Source organism: Mytilus californianus, unplaced genomic scaffold (genome assembly GCF_021869535.1).
Source record: "Mytilus californianus isolate M0D057914Y unplaced genomic scaffold, xbMytCali1.0.p SCAF_69, whole genome shotgun sequence".
Classification (NCBI taxonomy): domain Eukaryota; kingdom Metazoa; phylum Mollusca; class Bivalvia; order Mytilida; family Mytilidae; genus Mytilus; species Mytilus californianus.
Window position 1 is genome coordinate 823,046 of NW_026262722.1, and position 26,967 is coordinate 850,012.

General features: G+C 31.5%; 1 protein-coding gene across 4 annotated transcripts; it reads left to right on the forward strand.

Annotated features, from left to right (window-relative positions):
• Positions 1 to 206: 206 nt before the first annotated feature.
• LOC127707393 (caspase-3-like) lies at positions 207 to 26,967 on the forward strand. 4 transcript variants are annotated; one of them, XM_052211872.1, is made up of 9 exons: positions 207 to 304; positions 11,398 to 11,769; positions 12,425 to 12,684; positions 15,089 to 15,133; positions 15,382 to 15,462; positions 16,144 to 16,449; positions 18,538 to 18,754; positions 19,533 to 19,675; positions 22,576 to 26,967. In XM_052211872.1, the coding sequence occupies exons 2-9, from the start codon at positions 11,456 to 11,458 to the stop codon at positions 22,578 to 22,580; spliced, it is 1,371 nt and encodes a 456-aa protein (XP_052067832.1). In that variant the 5' UTR covers positions 207 to 304; positions 11,398 to 11,455; the 3' UTR covers positions 22,581 to 26,967. The 4 variants fall into 4 exon arrangements, with proteins under 4 accessions (XP_052067832.1, XP_052067829.1, XP_052067831.1 ...); XM_052211869.1 differs by having other exon boundaries at positions 19,533 to 26,967; XM_052211871.1 differs by lacking the exon at positions 207 to 304 and adding an exon at positions 1,691 to 1,735 and having other exon boundaries at positions 19,533 to 26,967.

Below are 26,967 nucleotides of genomic sequence, written 5' to 3' on the forward strand. Positions count from 1 at the left end.
ATGTCTGTCATTACGAAATTACACAATCTTATAGAAAACCTAAATCAAATGCAAAAGTAAATATTATATATATAAATTCTGTATTACAAAATATGTGCTGTTACCAGGAGGAAAGTAAGTACCAGTTGAAATAAGTGGAAACCTCATTTCAAGTATAAATAGAACAGAGTGAGTATTTTACAGGTCAATCATTAACTCGTTTTAGTATTTGTAGTTCATGCAATGGCTGCTTTTTGTGTGAGGTGATTAGACGGGTTAAGAAATTGGATAAGAAATATGGATTTTGAATATGTCATTATGCGGGGTAAATGAATAATTCTTTAGATTTTCAAAGCATATTTGAACACCTTACTATAATTATATGCTTCTTAATAAAAAGGCGAAAGATTAGTAGTTGGCAAATATCTCCGGAATAGTATTTCAGTATTTCTATCATGTCTCTGCATGTGTTTTGACATGAGAAATATCTGAATCAAACGTTTGCATGTAGCACCTCAGTTTTAATGTATGATTTTTTGAAAATGACAAATTTAAAGATAATGGAATTGATGCTCCCCCATGTTTCAATGCAAATAAAGACAAAAATCATTAACCTATAACTTATGTAAGTTTTTGTGTAAATGATTGTTGGTGGACTGTTGTTTAATTGTGGTCATTCAATTGGATGTTATTCTACGATTTTTGTTTACAACAAACTAAATGAAATGTAAAAATAAACATATGTCATATCCATCTATCTATAGATGCATTGTTGTGATTATCATGATTATGTTACTTTGTTTCCTTTTTTGACCACTGCTTCATTATTTGTGTTTTCCATAATATATCTTGATGTATCGTTTTATATTTTTTTATCAGAATTAAAATGTGAACACTTTTACTTTCTTTTCAAATTTCCTGGTAACAACTGTGTTTTAATAGAAATCATGCAGGTAAATGATAAATCTATAAATAAATGACTATGCATAAGGAACAATTTAAACATTTTTCAACATGAATAAAGTGAAACATCAAGACCGATAAAAAAGTAAACAAAATAGAGGAAATCCAATATCACTATAAATAGAATTAAATAAAAACATGTTTATAGTTTAACACGGTGGCCAGTTTTCAGGTTTGAAAACAGTAATTATTTTTTTATATATCATGTATATGTTATTATGCGAGGAAAATAAATAATCCTGTTAGCAATTCATTTATCCCCTGTTAACCTATTAATATGTAAAAAATGATAAGTGAAACATGAATATATAATGTAGTTATGCATGTTATGGACGCGTGAGTTACGGAATACAAAGTTATTTCCGCTGTACGAACGTCTGCATAGTTATTCGTACTGAATACAGCAGAAGGTCCGCAAGTTTATGTTGTTTAATTGTGGTCATTCAATTGGATGTTATTCTACGATTTTTGTTTACAACAAACTAAATGAAATGTAGAAATAAACATATGTCATATCTATCTATCTATAGATGCATTGTTGTGATTATCATGATTATGCAACTTTGTTTCCTTTTTTGACCACTGCTTCATTATTTGTGTTTTCCATAATATATCTTGATGTATCGTTTTATATTTTTTTATCAGAATTAAAATGTGAACACTTTTACTTTCTTTTCAAATTTCCTGGTAACAACTGTGTTTTAATAGAAATCAGGTAAATGATAAATCTATAAATAAATGACTATGCATAAGGAACAATTAACAATAGTTAAACACGGTGGCCAGTTTTCAGGTATGAAAACAGTAATTCTTTTTTATATATCATGTATATATGTTATTATGCGAGGAAAATAAATAATCCTGTTAGCATTTCATGTATCCCCTGTTAACCTATTAATATGTAAAAAATGATAAGTGAAACATGAATATATAATGTAGTTTTGCATGTTATGGACGCATGAGTTACGGATTACAAAGTTATTTCCGCTGTACGAACGTCTGCATAGTTATTCGTACTGAATACAACAGAAGGTCCGCAAGTTTATGTTGGAAAGATTTGCTAGATATCTGTATATTATTTATAAGAAGAATAGTTATGAGACTTAGACCTTTGCTAGAAGTAACACAAGCGACATGTCTAGTTATCATTGACTGAAAAATTCATGTTACAAATAATATACTTTTATATGAATAACTTTTAAAAGTAGAAAATATCAGTCAAATGACATATCATTAAAACGAGATGCACTTTTGCTGATAATATAAAGAGGAAAATTTTCTGTGCGATATAAAAAAAATAATTTAGGAGGTGTTGGGTATATGACAGTTAGACAGCAACAAAACTACATTAATGACCAATGGACATCAAAGACATGAAGAAACAGTCTTCTCAGATCTGTACCATGTGTCTTTTGGTTTTAAGGGATGTATAAATACCCTGCATGGCCACGTCTGGCGTTCCTCATGCGGATGGGACCAGAGTTACTGTTCGGACGCATGAAATTGTAAAGTGTCATTTTCATTTTGTACATGAGGTTGTTATTTGTACATGTATACCCTCGTATTTATATTTAGACCTATGTCATTGTTGAGGTTGTTATTTGTACATGTATACCCTCTTTTTTATATTTAGACCTATGTCGTTGTTGAGGTTGTTATATGTACATGTATACCCTCTTATTTATCTTTAGACCTATGTCATTGTTGAGGTTGTTATTTGTACATGTATACCCTCGTATTTATATTTAGACCTATGTCATTGTTGAGGTTGTTATTTGTACATGTATACCCTCGTATTTATATTTAGACCTATGTCATTGTTGAGGTTGTTATTTGTACATGTATACCCTCGTATTTATATTTAGACCTATGTCATTGTTGAGGATGTTATTTGTACATGTATACCCTCGTATTTATATTTAGACCTATGTCATTGTTGAGGTTGTTATTTGTACATGTATACCCTCGTATTTATATTTAGACCTATGTCATTGTTGAGGTTGTTATTTGTAAATGTATACCCTCGTATTTATATTTAGACCTATGTCATTGTTGAGGTTGTTATTTTTACATGTATACCCTCGTATTTATATTTAGACCTATGTCATTGTTGAGGTTGTTATTTGTACATGTATACCCTCGTATTTATATTTAGACCTATGTCATTGTTGAGGTTGTTATTTGTACATGTATACCCTCGTATTTATATTTAGACCTTTGTCATTGTTTAGGTTGTTATAAGTTATTGAATATATATGTTACAGTAAATTGGTGAAATAAGGAATTACACGTAATTACTAAACAATTCAGTAAACACCCGTAATTACTAATCAATTTAGTAGTTACATGTATTTACTGATTGTTTCAGTAATTACATGTATTTACTGAGTGTTTCAGTAATTACAGGTAATCACTGATCTTTTTTTGTCATTTATAAAGTGATTTACTAACTTGATATTTTTGTTTCAAAAATTTAGACATAATTCAAGAAAGCAAATAAGAAAGTAAAGGGTAGGCATTATTGGGCTTACTTTAGGGTTAAGGAATCAAAGGTTCTTTATTTAAAGTTTGTGTATTGAAATTGGAAAATGGTTATTTTGTAAATTTTGAAACTCACTGAAAATCATTTGCAACATGCAAGACAATGATATAAATCCATGCAACGACATTGATTAATTTACCAATTATCTCAACCAAGCATGCATATTGTCACCAATTAACCTTTAATTGATTGCCTATTTACACTATGCAAGACAATAATAAAAATCCATACAATGACAATGTTTAATTCGCAGGAAGTAGGATTAATTTTGGGGGTTATGGTCCTAACAGTTTCGGAATAAGGGGACAAAAAGGGGACCAAATAAGCATTTTTCTAGTTTTCAGACAACAAATTTTGGAACAGTGTATTGAACTCTCTGAAATTGTACAACAAGTTTCCATACCACAAAGGGATGGTTAGGATTGACTTTGGGGGTAATGGCTGAAACCGTTTAGGAATTAGGGGTAAAAAAAGGGGAAAAACAAGGGTTTCCTTGTTAATTGTCAATTTTTAAGTACAATGTTAAATTTGGATTACCTCCCTTACACTGCTATAAAATTATGTATAAAGAAATTTTGTATTGTCTTGAGGTGATTAGCTGTCAATTAATTTTGAGAAGTTACTAATAAAAATGCTGATTAAAGATATATTATTTTTAAACATGATTATGTATGTCATTTTCTATTTTAAGACTTTTATGATGTATTTAAATTGGTAATTATGGTTGCAAACACCATTGGAAATTTGAATTGAGATAATGACCATATCTTGAGGGAAAGATTTTTTTTGGGAAAAAGGGGAGGGGGAGGGGAGGTGAAAAAAATGGGGGGGGGGGGTACAAAAGAAATTTGGAGGGGTACAAAAGAAATTGGGGGGACAATTTGTTTTTCTCATTACAGATTTTTTTTTTTGGGGGGGGGGGGTCAATTTGGAACTGCATAGTGTATTGCACAAAAGCAAACAAAAAAAGGGGTAATCATATAACAAATTCTAAGTTCTTTGACTACAGGTATTCCGTGTCAGAAACCTATTATGTGTCAAACATTTAACTTCAATCCAAATTCAGACCTGTATCAAGCACGAATATTGTGTCCATTTTTGCCCGAACTGTTCAGGGCTGGACCTCTGCGGTCGTATCCAGCTGCGCTCGGCGAAGCAATTTATTTTCTATAGTGTCACCAATTAAAATGGAATGAGTTACACAAAACGTTAGACTTGACAAATTTGCATGTCTTTCGTACACAACCTACTTTGCATGCACACTTCACGAATCCCTGCCCTAACTGTAAGCGCGCTGCTTCCTTAACGATTTACTTTACCTGGGTATTTGCATCTTGCAATGCTAACGAATGGATTGCTGAGAAAGTGAATTAATTCTTAGAGAAAGATCCATATAAAATTCCATCATTTGAGCAGAGATGGAATTGGTCATTTGTGTGATCATGTACTTATTTGCATCATTAATCACAAAGATAAATGGGGAAGGGTGTGGATACGACATATTGTATGGTCCTGTCCCAAGTCTGGATTTAAAGACTCAAACGGGTCCAGGAAAGGGACATGGTAGGGGCTTAATGTCGGCAAAGCAAAGGATGCATGCACCCATTAAACTCCTGCCCCCCTTACGCAACCTTTAAACAGGACTATTGAATAGCTTGGATAGGTTGAATTTTGTGAAATATAACAGAAATATCATGAAAACCATTACTAAAAGATTGTAATCCTTTTTTTGTCTTTTTTCTTGTTTAATTTTAAAACAAAATTTTCAATCTGCTGATTATAGTGTTCATCTTCTCCTTTCACATTAAGACTATCACATGTTTCATTGTACAATTTGAACAACTCGTATGTAATGTTTGTTCTTTCTCATCGGCTATGTTCAACAAATATTTTTATTATAAAGACAGTTTAACATCAAGGTATATTTTAGGATGATCAGTTTTTTTTTTTATAGTACTCATTGATCTTCTAATCCGTAGTATCCTAACTTTTGATCAGCTGACCATATTACAACATTGTTTTAACAGTTAGTAAATAGGTGTAAAAATTCATTATAAAATTAGTATTACTGGTAATAACTTGGCAGTTTAAGGAATTACTTTGTTAAGTAAGTGCATCAGGAATTACATGTAATTCCTAAATTTTAGTAATTACATGTAATTCCTAATTTCCCCTATTTACTGTAACATATATATATATTAATTGGATTTTCTTTGGGATAAACGTTAGAAAAATGTGAGCCAAAATCGTAGTTAGAACGACTAAAACATCATATTCAGACGTTGTTAAAAAAAATGGCAATAGTTTCCAAAGGGAAATTCGAACCTCGTAAATCGTAAAAAAATGTTATAATGGCCTCATCATAGAGTAGGATTAAAAAAAAAAGAAAGATATACGACAAAAAAACTTTATAGAAAACCAAATACAGAGCAACACGAGTCTCACACAAAACTAGGGTGATTCTCAAATGCCCGTACTACACATGTGGCACCCGTCACGTTATGATATTTTGTTGTAGTACATTTTCATCCGAAGATGTAATAGTAAGTAAAATAGAATAACCATACATTGTAGTTTTGCAGTGTTTCACTACAGTAATGACGTCAAGCAACAGAACCATTGTATAATCAATTTTCAACATTTATTGACTTATATTGAATTTAAGAATTCATTCCAACTATATATTGTAACTTTTGCAATCACGAAACGTTCCGTACAGTTTTTTTATTAAATGTATCAACAGTTCTCTCACCAACCGCTTTTTAAATTTATATATCACGTTTCATTGACTTAAATTATTATCAGTTTTAGTTCTACAGTTTTATACAGTTTTTATGAAGTATTTTACGGATTTGTATGTGACAAAATATGTATAAGATTGCACCATTGTTTGTCCAATTAAATGGTCTCATAACTTATTATTTTATATTTCATGCTTCAATTACTTAGATTGTTTTTATAATCGAGTCTACTTTCTTGGGTCAAGCAATGGTATTGTTACAAAATTAGCTGCTGATAGTGTGACGTTTACATGTATAAGCCACCAATCCGAGCACCTCGAATTATAGTGATATGCCTGTTAAGATGGTTAAAATGAATTTTATATGTTACCCATTAGGGACCGGTATTTGGAATGATAAACATTATTCATTCTTATTCTTCTAACAATAACATTTTTTTTCATTGTTGTTATAGTTTGCAGAGTCATATCAAATGTGTTGTCGCCGGGTACCCCTTATGTTGACAAAATGGTGCCTTATCATAGAGTAGGACTTAATTAAAATTTCGATAATTTGTCAGAAGGTCTAGATATTACTTGTAACGGACTTTTCATTCTTGTTCCAATACAATAGATTTACCTCAATACCAAAAGGCAAAAAAGCATATACCCTTATTCTAATATTTATTTACACTGGACATGTATAGTCACTGATCCTTTATTACTAATTCCAACCCTCCGATGTGAAGATGAGATCATTAAGAGACAGCTAGTCGCAATTTTAGACGGTGTTATATTTCGTCTTTATCATGTTTATGCTAATGTGATATATATTTTTATAAGTTTAATTAAACAAAAATTCTGGGAGGTGTCCCATTGTTTATGCGCCACGAATATTATAACTATTCTTCTTCGTATTGCTGACATCCCACAGTTCTGTCCATTCCACTGTTCTTTTTTTTTAATATACCTATTCATTTTGTAGTTATATATGGTATACACATGAAGCTCTAAATGTAAAACAAGTGTACTTTGAAAATATAAACAAGGCAATTCCTTCATTTGAATTTAATGCGTCATCAACACAATCTATTAATACATTTCGTTGTTGTACTTTATTGATATTGTTGCGATTATGTATAAATAGAACGAAAACGGAAAAACCCTAAACATTCTATATATTTATATTTAGAGTCGTTTACTTATTCTATTAACAATAATAATGTATGATACAAATTGTATGTATTGTCGTATTCAATTATTTAAAAAAAATAATTTGAAAATATTGAAAAGTTGTATTATGGTTTTGATTCAATATAAGTTAAAATTTGCAGCTCAACTTGTTATCCTTTACTTGCATATATACACTCGTAAGATCTATTTTTAGTAAGGGTTTTAAATAAACGCACACAAAGTTTGACGTTGAATTCGAATCAGGTAGGGAAAACTACTTTTAATTTCTGAACGAAGCAATAGAATTGTATTTTGAAATGAAATACAGAACAAGTTAAAAAAATCACCATAACTCAAACATCATTACACAATAAATACATTCCTTAGTCCTCTTCTTGCTAGTTTTTAAATTTGACGAGACAAAACTAGGCTAGAAATATACAAATGTTCATACATAAATTTATCTAAAAAAAAATTCTAAATAATATATTGAGACGGTGTTTTACTTTTAACTGAATGACACGAATATTATTGATTTAAATTGCATTAATGGTCCAATTTTTCTGCACCAGATACGCATTTCGACAATAAATGTCTCTTCAGAAATGCTCAATGTCAATATATTTGAAATGTGAAGCTTATTTAAAAAAAATAATAAAGAGCTTATAAACCAAAAAGGATGTAATAATGTAGTTGTTGTTTAATAAACGAGTTTTAAATGTACCAATATTGTCTCTTAATTGGCTCGTTATTACTCGGTTTATCATTTCAACACGGATACCTTAACACAATTTTTATTTGATCTGGCGAATATTGCATGCAGGCAAAATGACAAATATATCCAGTGTGCGGTAAAAATACATCTTTTGCTGCACATATCCATTAGAAAATATTTTGTTCACGTCTCATTCTTTATCTTCCTTTTATTATGGGTACTCATCATACTTGTCAACATATTTTATCTTTACGCCGAGCGCTCATTATCTTTCAAATGTTTGAAGTTAGATCATTCCTTGTTGATGAAGAAAATGAACGCTTCTTACACACCTGCTTTATGAGGTGATGATCTTTGGTGATTTTAATGCACGAACTGCCTCTGATTAATTTTAACCCACCATTTTTTCTTGAACTGTCCTGTACCAAGTCAGGAATATGGCAGTTGTTATCAAATAGTCCGTTTTTATATGTATGTTGGCGATTGATTTTGTAGCAGTTCAGTGTTTCTGTTATTCCGTTGTTTTCCTTTTATAATTGATGTGTTTCTCTCGGTTTTGGTTTGTCACCCGGATTTGTTTTCGCTTAATCGATTTATGACTATTGAGCAGCGGTATACTACTGTTGGCCTTATTTAGACTGTATTTCAATTGATAGTTCCAAATACCTTCCGTTGTTTTTTTCTTATAAGAATGATGATAAAATAAGAGGGAGAAATAACCATGCTGTTATATTAGATGCAAAGGGAAAGAATTACTTGAACTGTGTATAAGTAATCAGATGAGTATTGCCAATGGCAGGTGCTTTGGAGATTTTTTTGGTAGATTTACTTGTTTTAATCCATTGGGTCAAAGCACAGTTATTTATCTAATGGACTCAGAGTCAATTTATTCACAAATATTGTATTTCAAAGTTTCTGATTTTATACCATTTTTATCAGACTGACATTGTAAAATCTCTTGGGAAATTTTAGCCAAGTTCAGAAGTATTTGTCCTAATAAGTTTATAATATGACTCATGAGTTGCCCACAAATTATATCTGGAAAAAGGATTGTAGTGAAAAAGTTTAAGAGGCTTTAAATTCAAATGAAGTTCAAGAAAAAATCAAACTGTTTCAGAATAAATAAAGAGTTTCACATCAAATGATATTGAGGAAGCAGTTAAGGACTCAAATGACATAATTTTGTCGGCTGCAAAACTGTCTCTTTCAAAATTAAAATATAGAAAAATAAAAAAAAATAAAAAATGGTTTGATTTGAATCTTAAAAAAACGAGGGGAAATGTTTTATCCCAAGGAAAACTTTACAGTAAATTTCCAAAAAATCCTGTAATAAGGGGTCATTATTATAAGCTTTATAGACAATGTTATAATAAACTAAGGAAATATAAATATAGACAATTTAAGAATGCTATTGTCCACCAGTTAGACCAACTTTATGATAATGATCCAAAACAATACTGGAAACTTGTTAATGATCTGATATCTGAAATTCGAGAAAATAAGAACAATTCAATTGATGCAGACGCATGGCTACAGCATTTTATATCCTTACACTCATCAATTGATAACTTTGAATCTCGTATGAAAAAGATAAATGATTTTATATGCCAAAAGAAAGATAACTCTATTTTCAATCAATTAGATCATACGATAACACCAAAAGAGATACCAACTGCAATATCCTTACTTAAATTGGGTAAGGCAAACTGATTAGATTTAAAATCAAATGAAATGCTGAAGTCTGGTTTGTCACAACTTTTGCCTTGTTTATTGGGTCTCTTAAAGTTATGTTTTTTAAACGGTGTTCACCCAGATACATGGGCTGAGGGTTATATTACTCCTATTTCTAAAAATGATTACTCTTATTATCCAAGTAATTACAGAGGTATACCTCTAACCAGCAATTTAGGCAAGGTTTTCAATAGCATATTAAATAATAGAATTTATAATTTTCTCAATAATAACAATTTAATACAAATTGGTTTTACAAAAAACGGTAGGACAAATGACCACTGCTTTGTTGTAAAAAGTCTTATTGATAAATATTGTAATTATAAGGAAGGAAGACTTTATGCCTGTTTTATAGATTTTCATAAGGCATTTGGTAGTGTTATTCATAATGGGATGAAGCTTAAATTGTTACAAATAAATGTAAGGAACAAATTTTATAATATTATATAGATAGTATGTATAATAAGAGTAAAGCATGTGTAAAAGTAATCGATTCAGTTACCAGCTCCTTTCCAGTAAAAATAGTCTGTTTAAAATTTCTACTAATGATCTCCCATTATATTTACAAACATGCTTTGACTCTGTGAAATTTTAATGTAAAGATTTAGATTACTTAATGTATGCAGATGATGTTGTGATTTTTTCAACTTCTGCAGAAGGTTTGCAAAGGAATTTTAGAAATGTATTGCTCTGACTGGTGTCTTAAGATTAATCTGAAAAAGACAAAAATAATTATTTTTAATAAAGACGGAAGACTCTTGCGGCAACTTTTTTTCTTCAAGATTTAAGAAATTGTCAATTTTCCAAAAAAATGGGGGTCACAATTGCTAATTCTTTGTATATAGTCTAAAACAGATTTACTTAGTATTGCGCAAACAGCACAGTGTATTGCACAAAAGCAAGAAATCTTTAATTGAATATAAATTCAAATCATATAACCAATTAAGTTCTTTGACTACATTTATTCTGTGTCAGAAACCTATAATGTGTCAAATATTTAATTACAATCCAAATTCAGACCTGTATCAAGCTTAAATATAGTGTCCATTTATGCCCCAACTGTTCAGGGTTGGACCTCTGCGGTCGTATCCAGTTTATATATAATATGAAATGATTTAAAAATCTATTTTCGGCTAGGGTATTAAACCTTATCCACAACCATTTTTTCTCAATACATCTAAAATGATTGTGGAATAGGAACGTGCCACAGCTTTAAATAGCATATAATTTACTATTGTATACGCTAATAACAAATATGTTTAAAGACATGTTAGCTATTTCCTTCTTTTTATGTTTCATCAACCTACTAACCAAATAACATATCAACGAGTTCAAACTTTTTAGCCGGGGTAGTATAGACTGTTTGATAAAGACTTCTGAACAAAACCGGAGTCCGATTTCATTATTCAGCCGAAAAATGAAAATTTACGATTGATGAAAGAAAATAAAACAGATGAAACTATTGTATAGTCTTAAATATCCTATCTTTATGAGAACATGTTTTAATTGATTTTTAGAGGAAAATGATGTTGATGTTTAAACTTTTACATCCAACTCTACTTTTAATCTTTATAGAAATACTGCAAATATGTAGACAAAACTACGTTGTTAACCGTATTAACAGGATTCGGAGATGGATGGTGGTGGCACAGACTACTGGAAAACAGCACTGTTAGAAGTAAGCGATGACCTGGATAGCCGTGATGCTCTCTCCGTGCGATATTTGGTCCAAGATGAAATCGGCAACCCTGATTTTGAGAAGAAAAGAGATGCAATTGACATCTTGAATCAACTTTTACATTTGAAAGATCAAGAACTTGTCAAGCATGTTGGAGAATGTCTCTATTTGATGGAAAAATTCACACTAATCAGGAAACTTGGTTTAAACAAAGAAGAACTGAGAAACCAAGTTGAAAATAATGACACTCCAACTATCAGTCCTTTCAGGTAAGAAAGAATTAGAAATATCCTAACTTTCGACATTGGTATGACTTATTTAGAAAGTATAATAGATATACGACTTTTCATATAGAATGCAGTGGTGAAACATAAATACACCACACTTATGTATGGTATTGCTATCCTTTTAAAAAGATTGATAAGATATAAACGTCGGTACATACATTCTCTACATATTTGAATTAGACTAACCAATCATAAATTGACCTATTAAGTCAACGAAAATTGGACAACAATACAACAGCAATTTTAAAATGAATGGCCTCCTTTTTAAAAATATCTACACGGACCTCGGTTATATATAGAAGTGGTCAGAAGACATTGAAGAAGACCTCTAATTTGAAATCGACTTTGTCGCATAAAAATGAGTATTGTTACACACAAAAAAAAAATCGTCTTTGCATGTTCGATTTTTCCGCATTCATAAAGACACATTAAAAAAATTGAAAACAACACGTTTAATAATTTCTTGCGTCCGAAGCGCTTTTCTGGATTTACCTTCATCAGGAACGCTCAAAGCCAAACATTTGAAATCCGAAGATGTATAAGTACCGAAACCGTTGAAGAGCTATATGTCAAAAAAAAATTAAATTTCGTCTCATATGTCTGTATATAGTAACACATGTCGTAATGTTTTGGTCAGGAAAGCCTTATTTAACATAACAAAAGAATTGTCAACAGATGATGTGGATAAGATGATACGATTATCTAAAGATTTCCTGCAAAATTTGTCTATTCGTCGACTAGAAAGAATTGACGAAAGTGCAAGGGTATTTGAATTATTCAACATTTTGGAACAGAGAAAAGAAATTTCATCTGAAGATAGTTCCTTCCTTACCAAACTGTTCAAAGAAATGAATCGAAAGGATCTTGATCATCATTTAGATACACTTACAAATGGAGGTAACGTTCATACAATATACTAACGATTACTTGAGCCACAGTCTAATGTTAATTAATTGAAAAATGACAGAACACTTATCGTTACATATATTTTTATACCCCACGGAACAAAGTTTGTCTATCCGTCCTTCCGTCAGTCCTGTTTTTGGCATAACTATTCCTCTGAAACCACACAACAGAATTTCATGAAAATTTGTAAAATAAGGACATACTATCTAGATGTGCATATCGTCAGGAAATTATGATTCAACTTTTTTTTCTAGGAGTAATGCCTCTTTGAACTTATAATCATGGCATAAATATACTACTGCAACAGTTTGTCAACGCAACTCCTTTAAAACCATACGACAGAATTTAATGAAACTTTGTAGATACTAGTAGTTAGGACAAATTATGTAGATATGCAAATCGACAGGAAATTATGATATAATTTTTTCTAGGAGTAATGCCTCTTTGAAGTTAGAATTTTGGTCTAAATATACTAATGTAACAGTTTGTCATTGCAACTTCTCTGAATTCACACAACAGAATTTCATGAAACTTTGTAGTTAATTAAGACATAATATGTGCATATCGACAGGAAACTATTATTCAATTTTTGTTCTTGGTGTTAAGCCACTTAGAACTTTGAATGTTGGCCTAAATATACTACTGCATTAGTATATATCTCCCAATTGATACGATATTCCCGGGCTTGTATTTCCTATCATGATTTCCTTGATAGAGGAATGCTGCTCACACAGAAGCTATTAAACCAAGAGTTATAAATGATGAAGTTGAAATCATCACTTCGTAAATTTTACGGACGCCATCACGAGTTGGTTGACCATCATGGAATAACCGTTTCACAGATGATGTCGGATATGTTCCTTTCACCAATGGGACCTACCGAATTAGACTATTTACCGGATTTGTAATAACATAAGCAACACGATGGGTGCCACATGTGGAGCAGGATCTGCTTACCCTTCCGGAGCACCTGGGATCACCCCCAGTTTTTGGTGGGGTTCGTGTTGCTTAGTCTTTAGTTTTCTATGTTGTGTCATCTATACTATTATTTGTCTGTTTGTCTTTTTATTTTTTGCCGTGGCGTTGTCAGTTTGTTTTCGATCTATGAGTTTGACTATCCCTCTGGTATTTTTCGTCCCTCTTTCTTGCCATCGCAACTCCTCTGAAACCGTATACAAAAAATTCATGAAACTTTATAGATAATAAGGACATAAGATCAAGATGTGCATATCCACAAGAAATTTTTATGGGTTGACTTTTGTAGGAGTTGTGAGCCTTTGAACTTAGAAATCTGTTGAAATTTTGTTTGCCCAGTGACAATGTTGGGCCGTGGGGTATGTGAGCGTGCTCACACAGGTTCTTTAAATGACACTTTAAATAGAGGTCACTGTTAACTCAGTTTAATTCAGTACAAATTTATCATACAAGAGAAATCTTGGGCACAAAACATGTCAATGGTTGAATATGGGTGCTTATAAGTAAGCAAGTTCAATATAGCGCGATTACTTTTTTGGAAAACGAGACTATGATTGTGTCAGTGGTAACAATAGGCACAACATTTTTCAATACCGAGAGACACCACAGTCCACACGAATCACCGACTTGTAAGCATTCCAAAGTTGAACAGTGTCCATTTTAAGTACACAAGACATCCTCATGTAGGTAAAAAAAAAAGATATGAAAACAAATTTGTTGAAGTTTTTTTCTTTTTTTGTTAACCAACATAGTGATAATATCTACAGATCACCATTTTCCCTTTGCCCATCCCACCATTTTAACACCGTTAAAAGGGAAATGTATTTTTCCAAATGTTAAAGAATGAAAAAAGCAACACAACACGTCAATGAACCGAACAACCTAATACGAAAAGTTAAGTTCATTTTAAGATATTGATTACAATGTCCCTCTACGGAATCATTTAACTTCACATTGATTATCATGATTTTCCTCACAATTATCGCTATTTATTTACTTGTTGTTATAATCCATTTGCCAATCATCGATATGATTCTGTTAGTACACACTTATAACACAAATTGTTTCCTTTGTCAATCGTAGACTGGTTCTATACCGGACAATAGTTGCTTCTGCTCACGCAAAGGATGGCAGGTTGAAAGTTTTAAATCAGTGTTTTATCTAATATTTAGTGAAAGATAACTGCTAGTAACAAACGTTTTTATTTTAACAAAAATAAAATGTAATTATAAGCTTTGTAAAGGTTACATAAATTACACGGATAAATTTGCTGTTTGTGCTATCCCTACATTGTCAATGAAAATGTATGTCCCTTTCAAGGTCGACAACTAAAAATGGATCTCTAATTACAGGATCGATTACGGGAATTGGCAAAAAGACTACTAGTATTAGCATTTAGATATTGATTTTAAACTTGTAGGTTTCAAACCAGTCGGGATATATCCGGTAAATACAGAGAGTCCAGGTTGGAAAAATGTTTTATTTTCTATCATATAATCATGAAAGTTTCTTTTTGTGTTGATAGCTAATATAAAAACAATACATTGGATTTTTTTATTCTTTTCATATTTTGATCAATTGAATGAATCATTTTAAATCTTACTATTTAATTTCATATTATTCATTGAGTTAATTGTCGAGAATGTATAGCATTAATATCTTATCTCAATCAGAAACAGATACTGTAGTACTGTATTAAATTATCGTTTTCAGGTTTCTGCATTATATTGAACAACGAAAAATTTGAAGACTCAGAAAAGTTTCATGATAGAATAGGCTCACAAGCAGATGTCGGTAAGTAACGTCTGGTTTTTATTTTGATACAATTTCCAATTAATGATACGAATCCCTGAAGTAAAGCTAAAACAAAATCAGTTATTTAGAAAAGACAGAAACATTTTTTAGCAGGTTAAGAACTTTCCGCCCCGCTTTGTTCTGTCTGATACAATTTATCATTGTTTTGAGTCTACCTTTTGGTGTAATTTATTTTCTCTCACCGTCGGATTGCTTTCTTATTTACGCGTCGTGTCCAACGTCGATTTTTGTTAATATAACATTATGGTGGGTTACAATTATCGGTAAAATCAATTTGAAATCATAGTTAAACTAATTTTTTTTTGTTTCATTCGATACTATTTAATCCGCAAACTTTGTGAAAATCGATTGTTATCTTCCAACTTTAAGATAACAAATATTAGAGTGATCTTTTATGACGTTATAACGACATGTATTGTTCGACATCCCCTTTGAAATTTTATCTCTGTATGAGAGTTTTAAAAAATAAATATTTCAACTTTAATAAATACAAATAGAAAATAAAATCTTTAGACATAAGTAGAGAAATCAGATACAGATAATGAAGCCAAGGCTCTAATTGCATACTGAACACTTTGGTCTTTGAAATACTTAAACATTAATTGATTTGATGTCCACTTTTAACATCTTTCATCTTTTAAAAATATTTTGCAATTTCAGCCTTTATAACAAGATTGTTTGAAAACCTTCGGTACAAGATTATAGTAAAAACCAATCTTCGATCAAGAGAAATCATTGATTTTGTACACCGATTAAAGGCAGAAGATCACGGGGTGGATACTTCTTTTGTGTTTTTCATTTTGTCTCATGGAGGACCACGCATGATATACGGTGTAGACGGTGTGCCAGTTCAATTAAGGAAATTAACCGACGAATTCACTGCTTCCGCATGCAAAAGCTTAGCCGGAAAACCAAAACTATTTTTCATACAAGCATGCCAGGGAGAAAAAGAACAGCTTATGCCAAGTGAGTATTTTTTTAATTAGTAATTTATCAAGTAGAAATTCGGCCATGTTTTTCCCATTGCTACCACCTCTGGAAAAGTTCGGTTCATGAAACTGGAAGAATATGATACGCGTTGTTATATACTTTTAATGGCAATTAGAAGTATTTGAGAACCAATAGTTTGATATATATTCCTGATTTTTTAATCTTTAAGCAGACAAATAACGGGTAAGTGTATGCATTCCTTGTAGCCAAAAGACCATTAGTAAAACCATTTTTATCGATCTTTTTTATAGCGTAACAGTTGACCGTTACGGAATATTCGTTTCACAGATGATAGCGGATATGTTCCTAATGTCGTTACTACAATCCCGTCCCCATTTCCCGAAAGTGACCTACTGAATAAGACTTATTACCGGGTTTGTACTAACATGAGCAAAACGACGGGTACCACATGTTGAACAGGATCTGCTTATCCTTCCGGAGCACACGAGATCACCCCCAGCTTTTGGTGGGGTTCGTGTTGCTCAGTCTTTAGTTTTCTATGTTGTGTTTTGTGTACTATTGTTTGTCTGTTTGTCTTTTTCTTTTTCATACGCCCGTTTACGGGACGTATTATGGCATACCGTTGTCCGTCTGTCCGTCCGTCCGTCTGTCCGTCCGTCCGTCTGTCCGTCCGTCCGTCTGTCCGTCCGTCGTCAACATGTCGGACATTAACTCAAAAACGCTTTAGATAATATGCATGAAACTTTGGAGAATTGTTTATATCTATTGACGTGAGCTCCCTTTCGTTTTTTACAAATTTCAGATTTACCGTTTCTGAGTTTTGGGGTTTTATTCATTAAAAAAGGGGGGATTTTCCAGTTATCGACAATAACTCAAGAATGCTTTCACCAACTTGCAAGAAATTTTGGTGAATTGTTTATATCTATTGACATGAGCTCCCTTTCGATTTTTATAAATTTTAGATTTAACGTTTATGAGTTACAGAGTTTTATTCTTAAAAAAGGGGGATTTTCAAGTTTTCGAAAAATAACTAAAAAATGCTTTCAGCAGTTCTCATGAAACTTCGGTGAATTGTTTATATTTGTTGATGTAAGCTCCCATTTAGAATTTTATAAATTTTAGATTTTACATATCTGAGTTATGGGGTTTTATTCATAAAAAAGGGGGGATTTTTCAGTTTTTGGACAATAACTCAAAAATGCTTTACGCAGTTCGCATGAAACTTTGGTGAATTTTTTATAGCTATTGATGTAATCTCCCTATTGATTTTCATAAATTTCAAATATGACATTGAGAAGAAATTGAACTTTACTTGTTTATAGTCTGACAACAGATTTACTAAGTATTGCGCAACAGCACAGTGTATTGCACAACAGCAAGAAATCTTTAATTGAATATAAATTCAATTCATATAACCATTTTCAAGTTCTTTGACTACATTTATTCAGAAACCTATGATATGTCAAATATTTATTATAATCCAAATTCAGACCTGTATCAAGCTTGAATATTGTGTCCATTTTTGCCCCAACTTTTCAGGGTTGGACCTCTGCGGGCGTATCCAGCTGCGCTCAGCGAAGAAGTTTATTAACCATGGCGTTGTCAGTTTATTTTCGACTTATGAGTTTGAATGTCCCTTTGGTATCTTTCGCCTCTCTGTTAGATCATCGAGGATATCTCATAAAAATTTCCCAAAAAATAACAAGTATCTAAGGACATTATTTTGTATTTGCATTTAGTACATTTGTTTTTTCTATATTTATGATATTCCTGTAGAAATGTTTGAATGTTATTCAGATTCTATGCCTATGGTTTTATATATTCGCTGTTAAGGCTTTTGTGTTTGTTTTTATGCTATAAAAGTTATACATGTTTTGCTTTTTAAACAACTTATCAAAGATAAAAAGGTTACCAAATACTCGTCATCGGCGATCGATAAAACAAACACAGTTATTATGCTAAATCAAATACGGAGTTGGAGATGATTGAAAATCTAAAAATCCAATACTATTTAAGAAACAATGGAAGTGCCCATGGAAAAAGAGACGTAAGATGCTTTCAAAACAATTTTGACATGTAACATTTAAGCTTAAATTTCTACAGGAAGGACCAGTCCAAGGCGTCATCGTGGAGTTAGAAGTGATGTTGTACTAGTGTCTCCAGATCAGGATGAAACACTTGATGACGTAGTTATTCCTAATGCAAGTGACTTCTTTTTGGGATTTTCTACGGCACCTGGATACATCTCCTACCGCGATCCTAGCAGTGGGTCGTTTTATATACAGTCTTTGTGTCGTCAAATCCAGGAAAAGTGTAAAAGGTATATGCTATTTAGTATCCATATTTACTGACATATTAATGTTTGAAATTTATCAGTGTGGTGTCGATCTCATTTACAAAAATACAAAACGTTATTTTTTCTGAAACGTGTTAGTTACTGTCTTCACTATAAATTTTATTTCTAAGGAAAACATTTGAAATGTTATCGTACCGATCATGACAACGTTTTAAATGTGCCTCTAGAGAGAACTCTTTAAGAATGGCATACCTCGCTTAAAGCTCTGAAATTGAAAAAAAAAATATTGAGGATTGAATTTTTAAATGAAGTTGCACCAAACCTCGTACTCATGTCCTTGGACAAAATAAATAAATTATTTAGTAGATGTCTTATGTTATTTAGACATGTTTTTGTTTTCAGAAAAAGTTGACTTTTGATCTTTGATTGTTGCTGTTTAATCTATTCACAACATTTTGGGAGTATGGATGACATAGTACTTTACATATATATTGTTTACTATGCACATGATGTATTGCCCTCCAGATATCATTTGGTTAATATGCCGTTAGGTAAATGTGTCCTTGACTTAAATTCTACCAAGAAACCTGTTTAATTCTTGAATAAAATTGGTAACTTTTTCTGAATTGTAAAGACCGTTTGGCAGAATTCCCGTCTATCAAGTATGTCAAATACTAGTACGCACAATAATGTCTTTGCATCAATCAAAATACGAGTATTAGCTTTACTGACTGTTGTTTCTTTTATAAATTCAAATCAGTAATGCTCCGAATTTTTATTGTCATTTTGACTTTTTTTACAGTCACCATTTACTAGATATTTTAACAGAGGTAAACAGTCAAGTAAGCAAACAGAATATATTACTGGACGGTGGACAGAGAGCTAAAACTGTTCCGACACAGGAGACGTCTCTTACCGCCAAGTTCTACTTCTATCCTGAAACTAGTAAATATACAGTCTAACATGTAAACGGAATACGAACTGTATTAAATTAATGGTTAATCTGCTAGATAACAAAATAACACTATAAATTATTAAACAATGTTATAAATGTTGGTAACGTTAACCTTTTAATCCTCGCTTACAAAACTTAGTGTCTACTGGTTATGTGTTTGCTCAATTCGTCGTTTATCTGTCCGTACTTCGGATCATCCAATTCTCTAAAGACAATTGCCACATTTCAATGAAAATAAAATCCTACTTATCTCATTTCATTAGAATCTCGATTTTGTACAAAACGGGTATAGATAAACTTTAAGTACTCTCTTGATTTCAGTTTAACTTTTACAAAAACTTTTATCTTATGGATATATATATATAACGTTACAACGCTGACTTTGTATTTTGATTTCAAATATGTTTAGGGTTCCCAAACGCGAAAACATGAATTGCATGAAATAAGTATACACATGACAGCAAAGTGCATGTGAATTTGTAAGCTTGGATCACATGTTTTTGTTTTGTAAATTGTCTGTAATTATAAAGTTTTAATATTTTATTTTTTTTAAATAGAAAAATGAAGCTAAGTGACATTAATAGTTATTCAACGAATGCATTGTTCATCTACAGTTCTCTCTTGATTTGTAAATATTAACTATCCAATTGAATTTTCACATATTTAGAGATGTATTTTATTTTAAATATTAGTGTTTTAATCATAAAAATGCAATCCTAAATTAACAGTAACATTTTAATCCCATTTGAAAGGTTTATTTTATGAATGTAAAATACAGATACAGATACCTATGAATTTTATCACAAACTTGCAGTATGCAATATAATGATTTGCATTTTACAAAAATGGACACTTTCAGTTCATAATCATTTTCGCTGTGAACAATATACGTACACAGAGATCCACAAAAACGGCATTCATGTTCAATTTAATATGTAGTTCGAATCATTAGGTAAAAAAACACATAACCTAGGAAAGGTAAAGTTCATCTTTTTCCTAAATGTGTAGGTGTTTGTATATTATATCGGTTATATGGAAAAGTAATGAATATGAAACTATATTTTTTTTCCAAACTGTGACACACATAGATGAAATATGCTGCTGTTAATTGATTTCATTCTTAACAAACACAATAATATACAGATAACATCATTATCTAAACATTTCTTAATACTTTTGTTGTCTAGTTCTTAAAAGGATATTTCTACAGGGGTTACAAATAAAATTTTCAAGCAAATCCAATTTAAATTGTATTTCAACAGAAACCAGGTATTTAGGCACAATAAGCAAAACAAGTTTCGTATTGTGGTTCAAATGCTTTAATTGTTTAATTGTTAAAACAATGCAAAACATAACTGTCATGAAAAATAGAAAATATAGGGGGATAAAAGGTACTTCTTTTTGTAAAAATATCAGTGGATAAGAAGATTTTTTTCTGTTTATATTATCATGTATCACGTTTTTTCCTGCAAAAATATAATGATGTTAAGATTAAAAATTAAAAAAACGAATGTTACAAAAACGCATGATTTCAATGATCACACGACATTGAACAATCTCATCAGGTACACTTGAGACCTAGACGTTAAGAAAACAACCCAAACCATCTCAAATCAACTTTTTCTGAGTGTGTTGCAACCTTATCATTCGTACAATAATCTTATATTATAACCAGGAAATGTACAGATAATACGTATCAGAAGCAATGGCTACTGGGGTATAAATAAAAAGCAGTGGGAGTTAAAAATGTCTGAAACGACTTCAACACGAAACTACACAAGATTTCTGTATTTTTTAAAGTCAAATTAGTCGTCTTCTATTGTGACAATAAAAATGGACTAGTTAATTGATAACCATTTTTCTTTAAATCAATACGAGCAACATTATATTGTTTAGGAGAAAATGATATGCCTTTGTGGATTATTTGTGTACATTGCTAATAGGGATCTGTGATTCCATCAGAAAGTGTCTGTATTTCTATTTTTGTTCAAATACTAATATGTTAGAAACGTCTACCTGATTTGTCTTATTATTTGAAACAGTATAGAAAATTTGTTACCATTAAATGAACTCCCATATTATCATCTTTTATTAAATCACTATGCTTATGAAAGGGAAATGTACTCAAAAAGAATACCTAGCTGATTCCACAGAACACTTAACTCTAAACATGCTAAAGAAGGAATATTTAATAACATACGGTTGATAAGTGTATCGCATTTTGCGAACAAAACACAATTAATGCTCTTAATTTTTTGTGTGAAAAGATGAACAGGTGATGTATAATGCATTATTATTAATTATTTATATCGTATTATTTTAAGTGTGTTGTCCTCTAGACAGTTAAAAATAAACAATTTAATGTAAGTTGATTGACCTATTACTAGATTCAATTTTTTCAACCAGTTTGTAAACCCTATTGGATATTTGTTATCAACATTTGTTAAACTTTGTTATATCATATTTTGTTGTATTTCTTAAAGTAAACCTTGCTTTAGACAGAATTTTCTCACAGCTAACAGTAGTGTATGTTCAGTCATGTTGTTGTAATTACATGTAATTGGTAGTCCTTTCTTATATATACCATTTGCACATTCCTAATTTTTAACCGGATTTTCGTAGGGAATATCGGTTATTAAAATGGTGATATACGGCGGGCGGCTGGGCGGTTTGGCGGCTGCAAAACAGTGTCCGCACAATAACATGAAAACGCTTTAACAATTTTTTTTCAAATTTAAAAATGTTGTTTCCTGGGACTTAATGAAGGTCTCTATTAATTTTCAAGATTTTAGTATATCTTCTTTGTGAGTTATCGCCATTTTTAATATCCAAAAGTAGAATTTTAAAATATTTTACTGTTGTTATCATTTTATGGTTTGTCTTATTTCAGAATAAAAATTGGAGTGACAGATTTATTTGAAAATTATCTATTTCCTAAGTGGTAATGGTTATAAGCTATATCATTAGACATTTTGAAGATGATTACATTATTAATTATGTTAGAGTACTATGTTAAACAACCATAGTTCTGTTCAATCAGATATTATAAATATTCAGCATATGATAATGATTTATTTTCATTATTAATTAGATCTTGGAAATAATTTAGCATATGATAATCATTGGAGTGACAGATTTATTTGAAAATTTTCTGTTTTCTGATAAGATCTGTAGGACTGTATATATACAGTTTGAAACTTACTAGTATTACTGTATAAATGAAGTATGGAATTTACTGTTCATTATTAGACATTTTGTAGATAATTAAGTGTCCGTTAATCATATATATTCTTACCCCTTCCCCCCTTCAATTTGATAATGTGCTTTTATCTTGTAAACGGTTGAGATCCCTACTCCTAAACCATATATATTCTTGTATGGGACAATAAAACAAATCAAATGAAATATTGGGATAGTCCTCGGGTTAACGGCTACCCTCCTTTTTTTGAAAACTTGTAAATGTGCAAGCTCTCCACCCTGAAACCATATGTAATTGTATGTTACAAATAAAATGAAATAAAAGGTGAGTCCCCTGGGGTCATCCCCAGCATGTCTGTTTGAAAACTTGTAAACGGTCGAGATCCCCACCCCTAAACAATATATATTTTTGTATGGGACAATAAAAGAAATCAAATGAAATATAGGGGAAGTCCATTGTGGTAACCCCCCATCCCCTTCTGTTTGAGAAATTGTAAACGGTTGAGATCCCCACCCCTAAACCATATTTATTCTTGTATTTGACAATAAAACAAATCAATTGAAATTTAGGGGAAGTCCCCTGGGGTAACCCCCACCCCCTTTTTTTTGAAAACTTGTAAACATTCAAGATCCCCACCCTGAAACCATATATATATTCTTGTATGTGACAATAAAACAAATCAAATGAAATAAAAGTCAAGTCCCCTGGGGTCATCCCCACCTTCTTTCTGTTTAAGAACTTGTAAACGGTCGAGATCCCCACCCCTAAACCATATATATTCTTGTATGGGACAATAAAACTAATCAAATGAAATATAGGGGAAGTCCATTGGGGAAAACCCCTACCCCCTTTTTTTTGATAACTTGTAAACGGTCAAGATTCCCACCCAGAAACCATATATATTCTTGTATGGGACAATATATCAAATCAAGTGAAATATTGGGGAAGTCCACGGGGGTAAACACTACCCCCTTCTTTTAGAAAACTTGTAAACGGTTAAGATCCCCAACCCTAAACCATATATATTCTTGAATGTTACAATAAAACAAATCAAATGAAATTGAGGGGAAGTCCCCTGGGGAAACCCCCACCCCCTATTTTTTGGAAAACTTGTTAACGGTCAAGATCCCCACCCCGAAAACATATATTTTCTTGTATGGGACAATAAAACAAATAAAATGAAATATAAGTCGAGTCCCCTTGGGTCACCCCACCCCCCTCCTGTTTGAGAACTTGTAAACGGTCGAGATTCTTACCCCAAAACCATATATATTCTTGTATAGGACAATAAAACAAATCAAATGGAAAATAGGGGAAGTCCAGGGGGTCACCCCCACCCCCCTTTTTTTTGAAAACTTGTAAACAGTCAAGTTCTCACCCCAAAACCATATATATTCTTGTATGGGACAATAAAACAAATCAAATGAAATAAAAGGCGAGTCCCCTGGGGTCACCCCACCCCCTCCAGTTTGAGAACTTGTAAACGGTCGAGATCCCCACCCCTAATTCATATATATTCCTGTATGGGACAATACAACAAATCAAATGAAATTGAGGAAAGTCCCCTGGGGTAACCCCCACACCCCTTCTTTTTCAAAACTTGTAAATGGTCAAGATCCCCACCCCGAAACCATATATATTCTTGTATGGGACAATAAAACAAATCAAATGAAATATGAGGTGAATCCCCTTGGGTCACCCCACCCCCCCACCTGTTTAAGAACTTGTAAACGGTTGAGCTTTTCATTATTAATAAGATAATACCACATTGAGGTCCAAAGGGTCCTAAATTAAACTTTTGTTTAATTTCATCAAATATTGAATTCTTTGGTTCTTTGATATGCTGATTCTAACAATGTTTGAGTGTTAAATCATATCTAATTTAGAGAACTTAGTCATCACTGGTTGTTGTTATTATATAATTGATTATAATTTGAAAAAATGCATCATAATTTTTAGAGAACTATTTATCCAGTTTGAGTTATTTCCATTTGTACAGAAAATATTATGGATAAAATTAACCTGTGTTTCATTTCAACATAAGTTAAAAATATATATATAGGGTTCTTTCAAATGCTGAATCTAAACATTCAAGATCCCCACCCTGAAACTATATATATTCTTGTATGTTACAATAAAACAAATCAAATGAAATAAAAGTTAAGTCCCCTGGGGTCGTCCCCACCATCTTTCTGTTTAAAAACTTGTAAACGGTCGAGATCCCCACCCCTAAACCATATATATTCTTGTATGGGACAATAAAACTAATCAAATGAAATATAGGGGAAGTCCATTGGGGTAACCCCTACCCCCCTTTTTTTTGATAACTTGTAAACGGTCAAGATTCCCACCCAGAAACCATATATATTCTTGTATGGGACAATTTATCAAATCAAATGAAATATAGGGGAAGTCCACGGGGCTAAACACTACCACCTTGTTTTTAAAAACTTGTAAACGGTTAACATCCCCACCCTAAACCATATATATATTATATAATTGATTATAATTTGAAAAAATGCATCATAATTTTTAGAGAACTATTTATCCAGTTTGAGTTATTTCCATTTGTACAGAAAATATTATGGATAAAATTAACCTGTGTTTCATTTCAACATAAATTAAATATATATATAGGGTTCTTTCAAATGCTGAATCTGAACTCTATTTAAATATTAGATTTTTAAGCCCAGTTTTTAAGTTGGTCCAAATCAGGGTCCAAAATTAAACTTTGTTTGATTCAACAAAAATTGAATTTATGGGGTTCTTTGAAATGCTGAATCTAACCATGTATTGAGAGATTTTAGATTGTGGGCTCCTTTATCAAATTGGTCCACATTGAGGTCCAAAGGGTCCTAGATTAAACTTTTGTCTGATTTCATCAAAAATTGAATCCTTGGGGTTCTTTGATATGCTGGTTCTAATATGTACTTAGATTTTGGATATTGGACCATAATAGGTATTTAAATGTCCAATTTCAAATATATCAGTTCTTTCACTACATTCATTTTGAGTCACAAACATATGATGTGTCAAATATTCAATCACAATCCAAATTCAGAGCTGTTTTAAGTTTAAATGTAGTGTCCATACTTGCTCAACTGTTCAGGGTTCGACCTCTGCAGGAAAATCCGGTTTGCTGTCTCTCTGACAGCCTTTTGTTTCAATTCCTCTAATGTTTATATGATTAGACTATGGTTTTTTTTTATCTATTTTAATTTTTATCACTTCGAGGTTATTATCTGTTCTCGTTTTACAGGCTAAAATTTTAATATGTAAAATTTCAACTGTTAAAACAATTAATTAATGGCGCTTAAATGACATCGTTGAAGAATTCCCCTACGAATATTTAGTGGGTTAAAAATCCATCCTTTATTTACTGCACACAGGCAAATTTTGCTCACCTGAATTTCACATTAATCTCACGCGAAATTCACCTCAAAGATTTCACGTCAGATTCACCTCAAACGAGCTTATACATGAAACTCACATGAAAATTTTCATATTTTTTCACGTGGATTACACGTTAACTTTACAAAAAAAATGTATTTTTCATGATTTTAATTAAATTTGAAAATTAGAATATTATTTGAATAATTTTATTTTTAAAATTCACCTGATTTTCACGTGAAAAAAATTCATATGGTTTTCACGTGGAATGCACATGAGTTTCACATGAGATTTACGTGAAACTCACATGAACTGATTTCACGTGATTTTCACGTATAAGCTCGTTTGAGGTGAAATTCGGATTCACATGAAATTCATGTGAGTGAAATTATCCTGTGTACAGTTTTTAACATTTTATACACGATTTTGACCAATTGTAACATTACTTTTAAATTCCATTATGTAAACATGTGTTTATTTTTTTTTAAGTTTAAACTGCATGCCACATGCATTTGTAAATATCATGCTAAACTTTAAAGAAACTTGTAACCTTTAAAAGCTAATTTCAAAAGAGGAGATGATATAGAAATATACAATCTCTCTACACGTCTTAATGCAAAATTGGTTTGATTTTAGCTGTCACTCATTTGTATAAGAGAATTTGATTATTAGAATTAAAATACTTTACATAGA

Excerpts from the sequence above, each read along its gene's own strand:
- LOC127707393 (XM_052211869.1), top strand. The coding sequence starts at position 11,456 with ATGGATGGTGGTGGCACAGACTACTGGAAAACAGCACTGTTAGAAGTA. Across the intron at positions 15,134-15,381 it reads GGTAAATACAGAGAGTCCAG|GTTTCTGCATTATATTGAAC; the intron begins GTTGGAAAAATG and ends TATCGTTTTCAG. Across the intron at positions 16,450-18,537 it reads AAAAGAACAGCTTATGCCAA|GAAGGACCAGTCCAAGGCGT; the intron begins GTGAGTATTTTT and ends AAATTTCTACAG.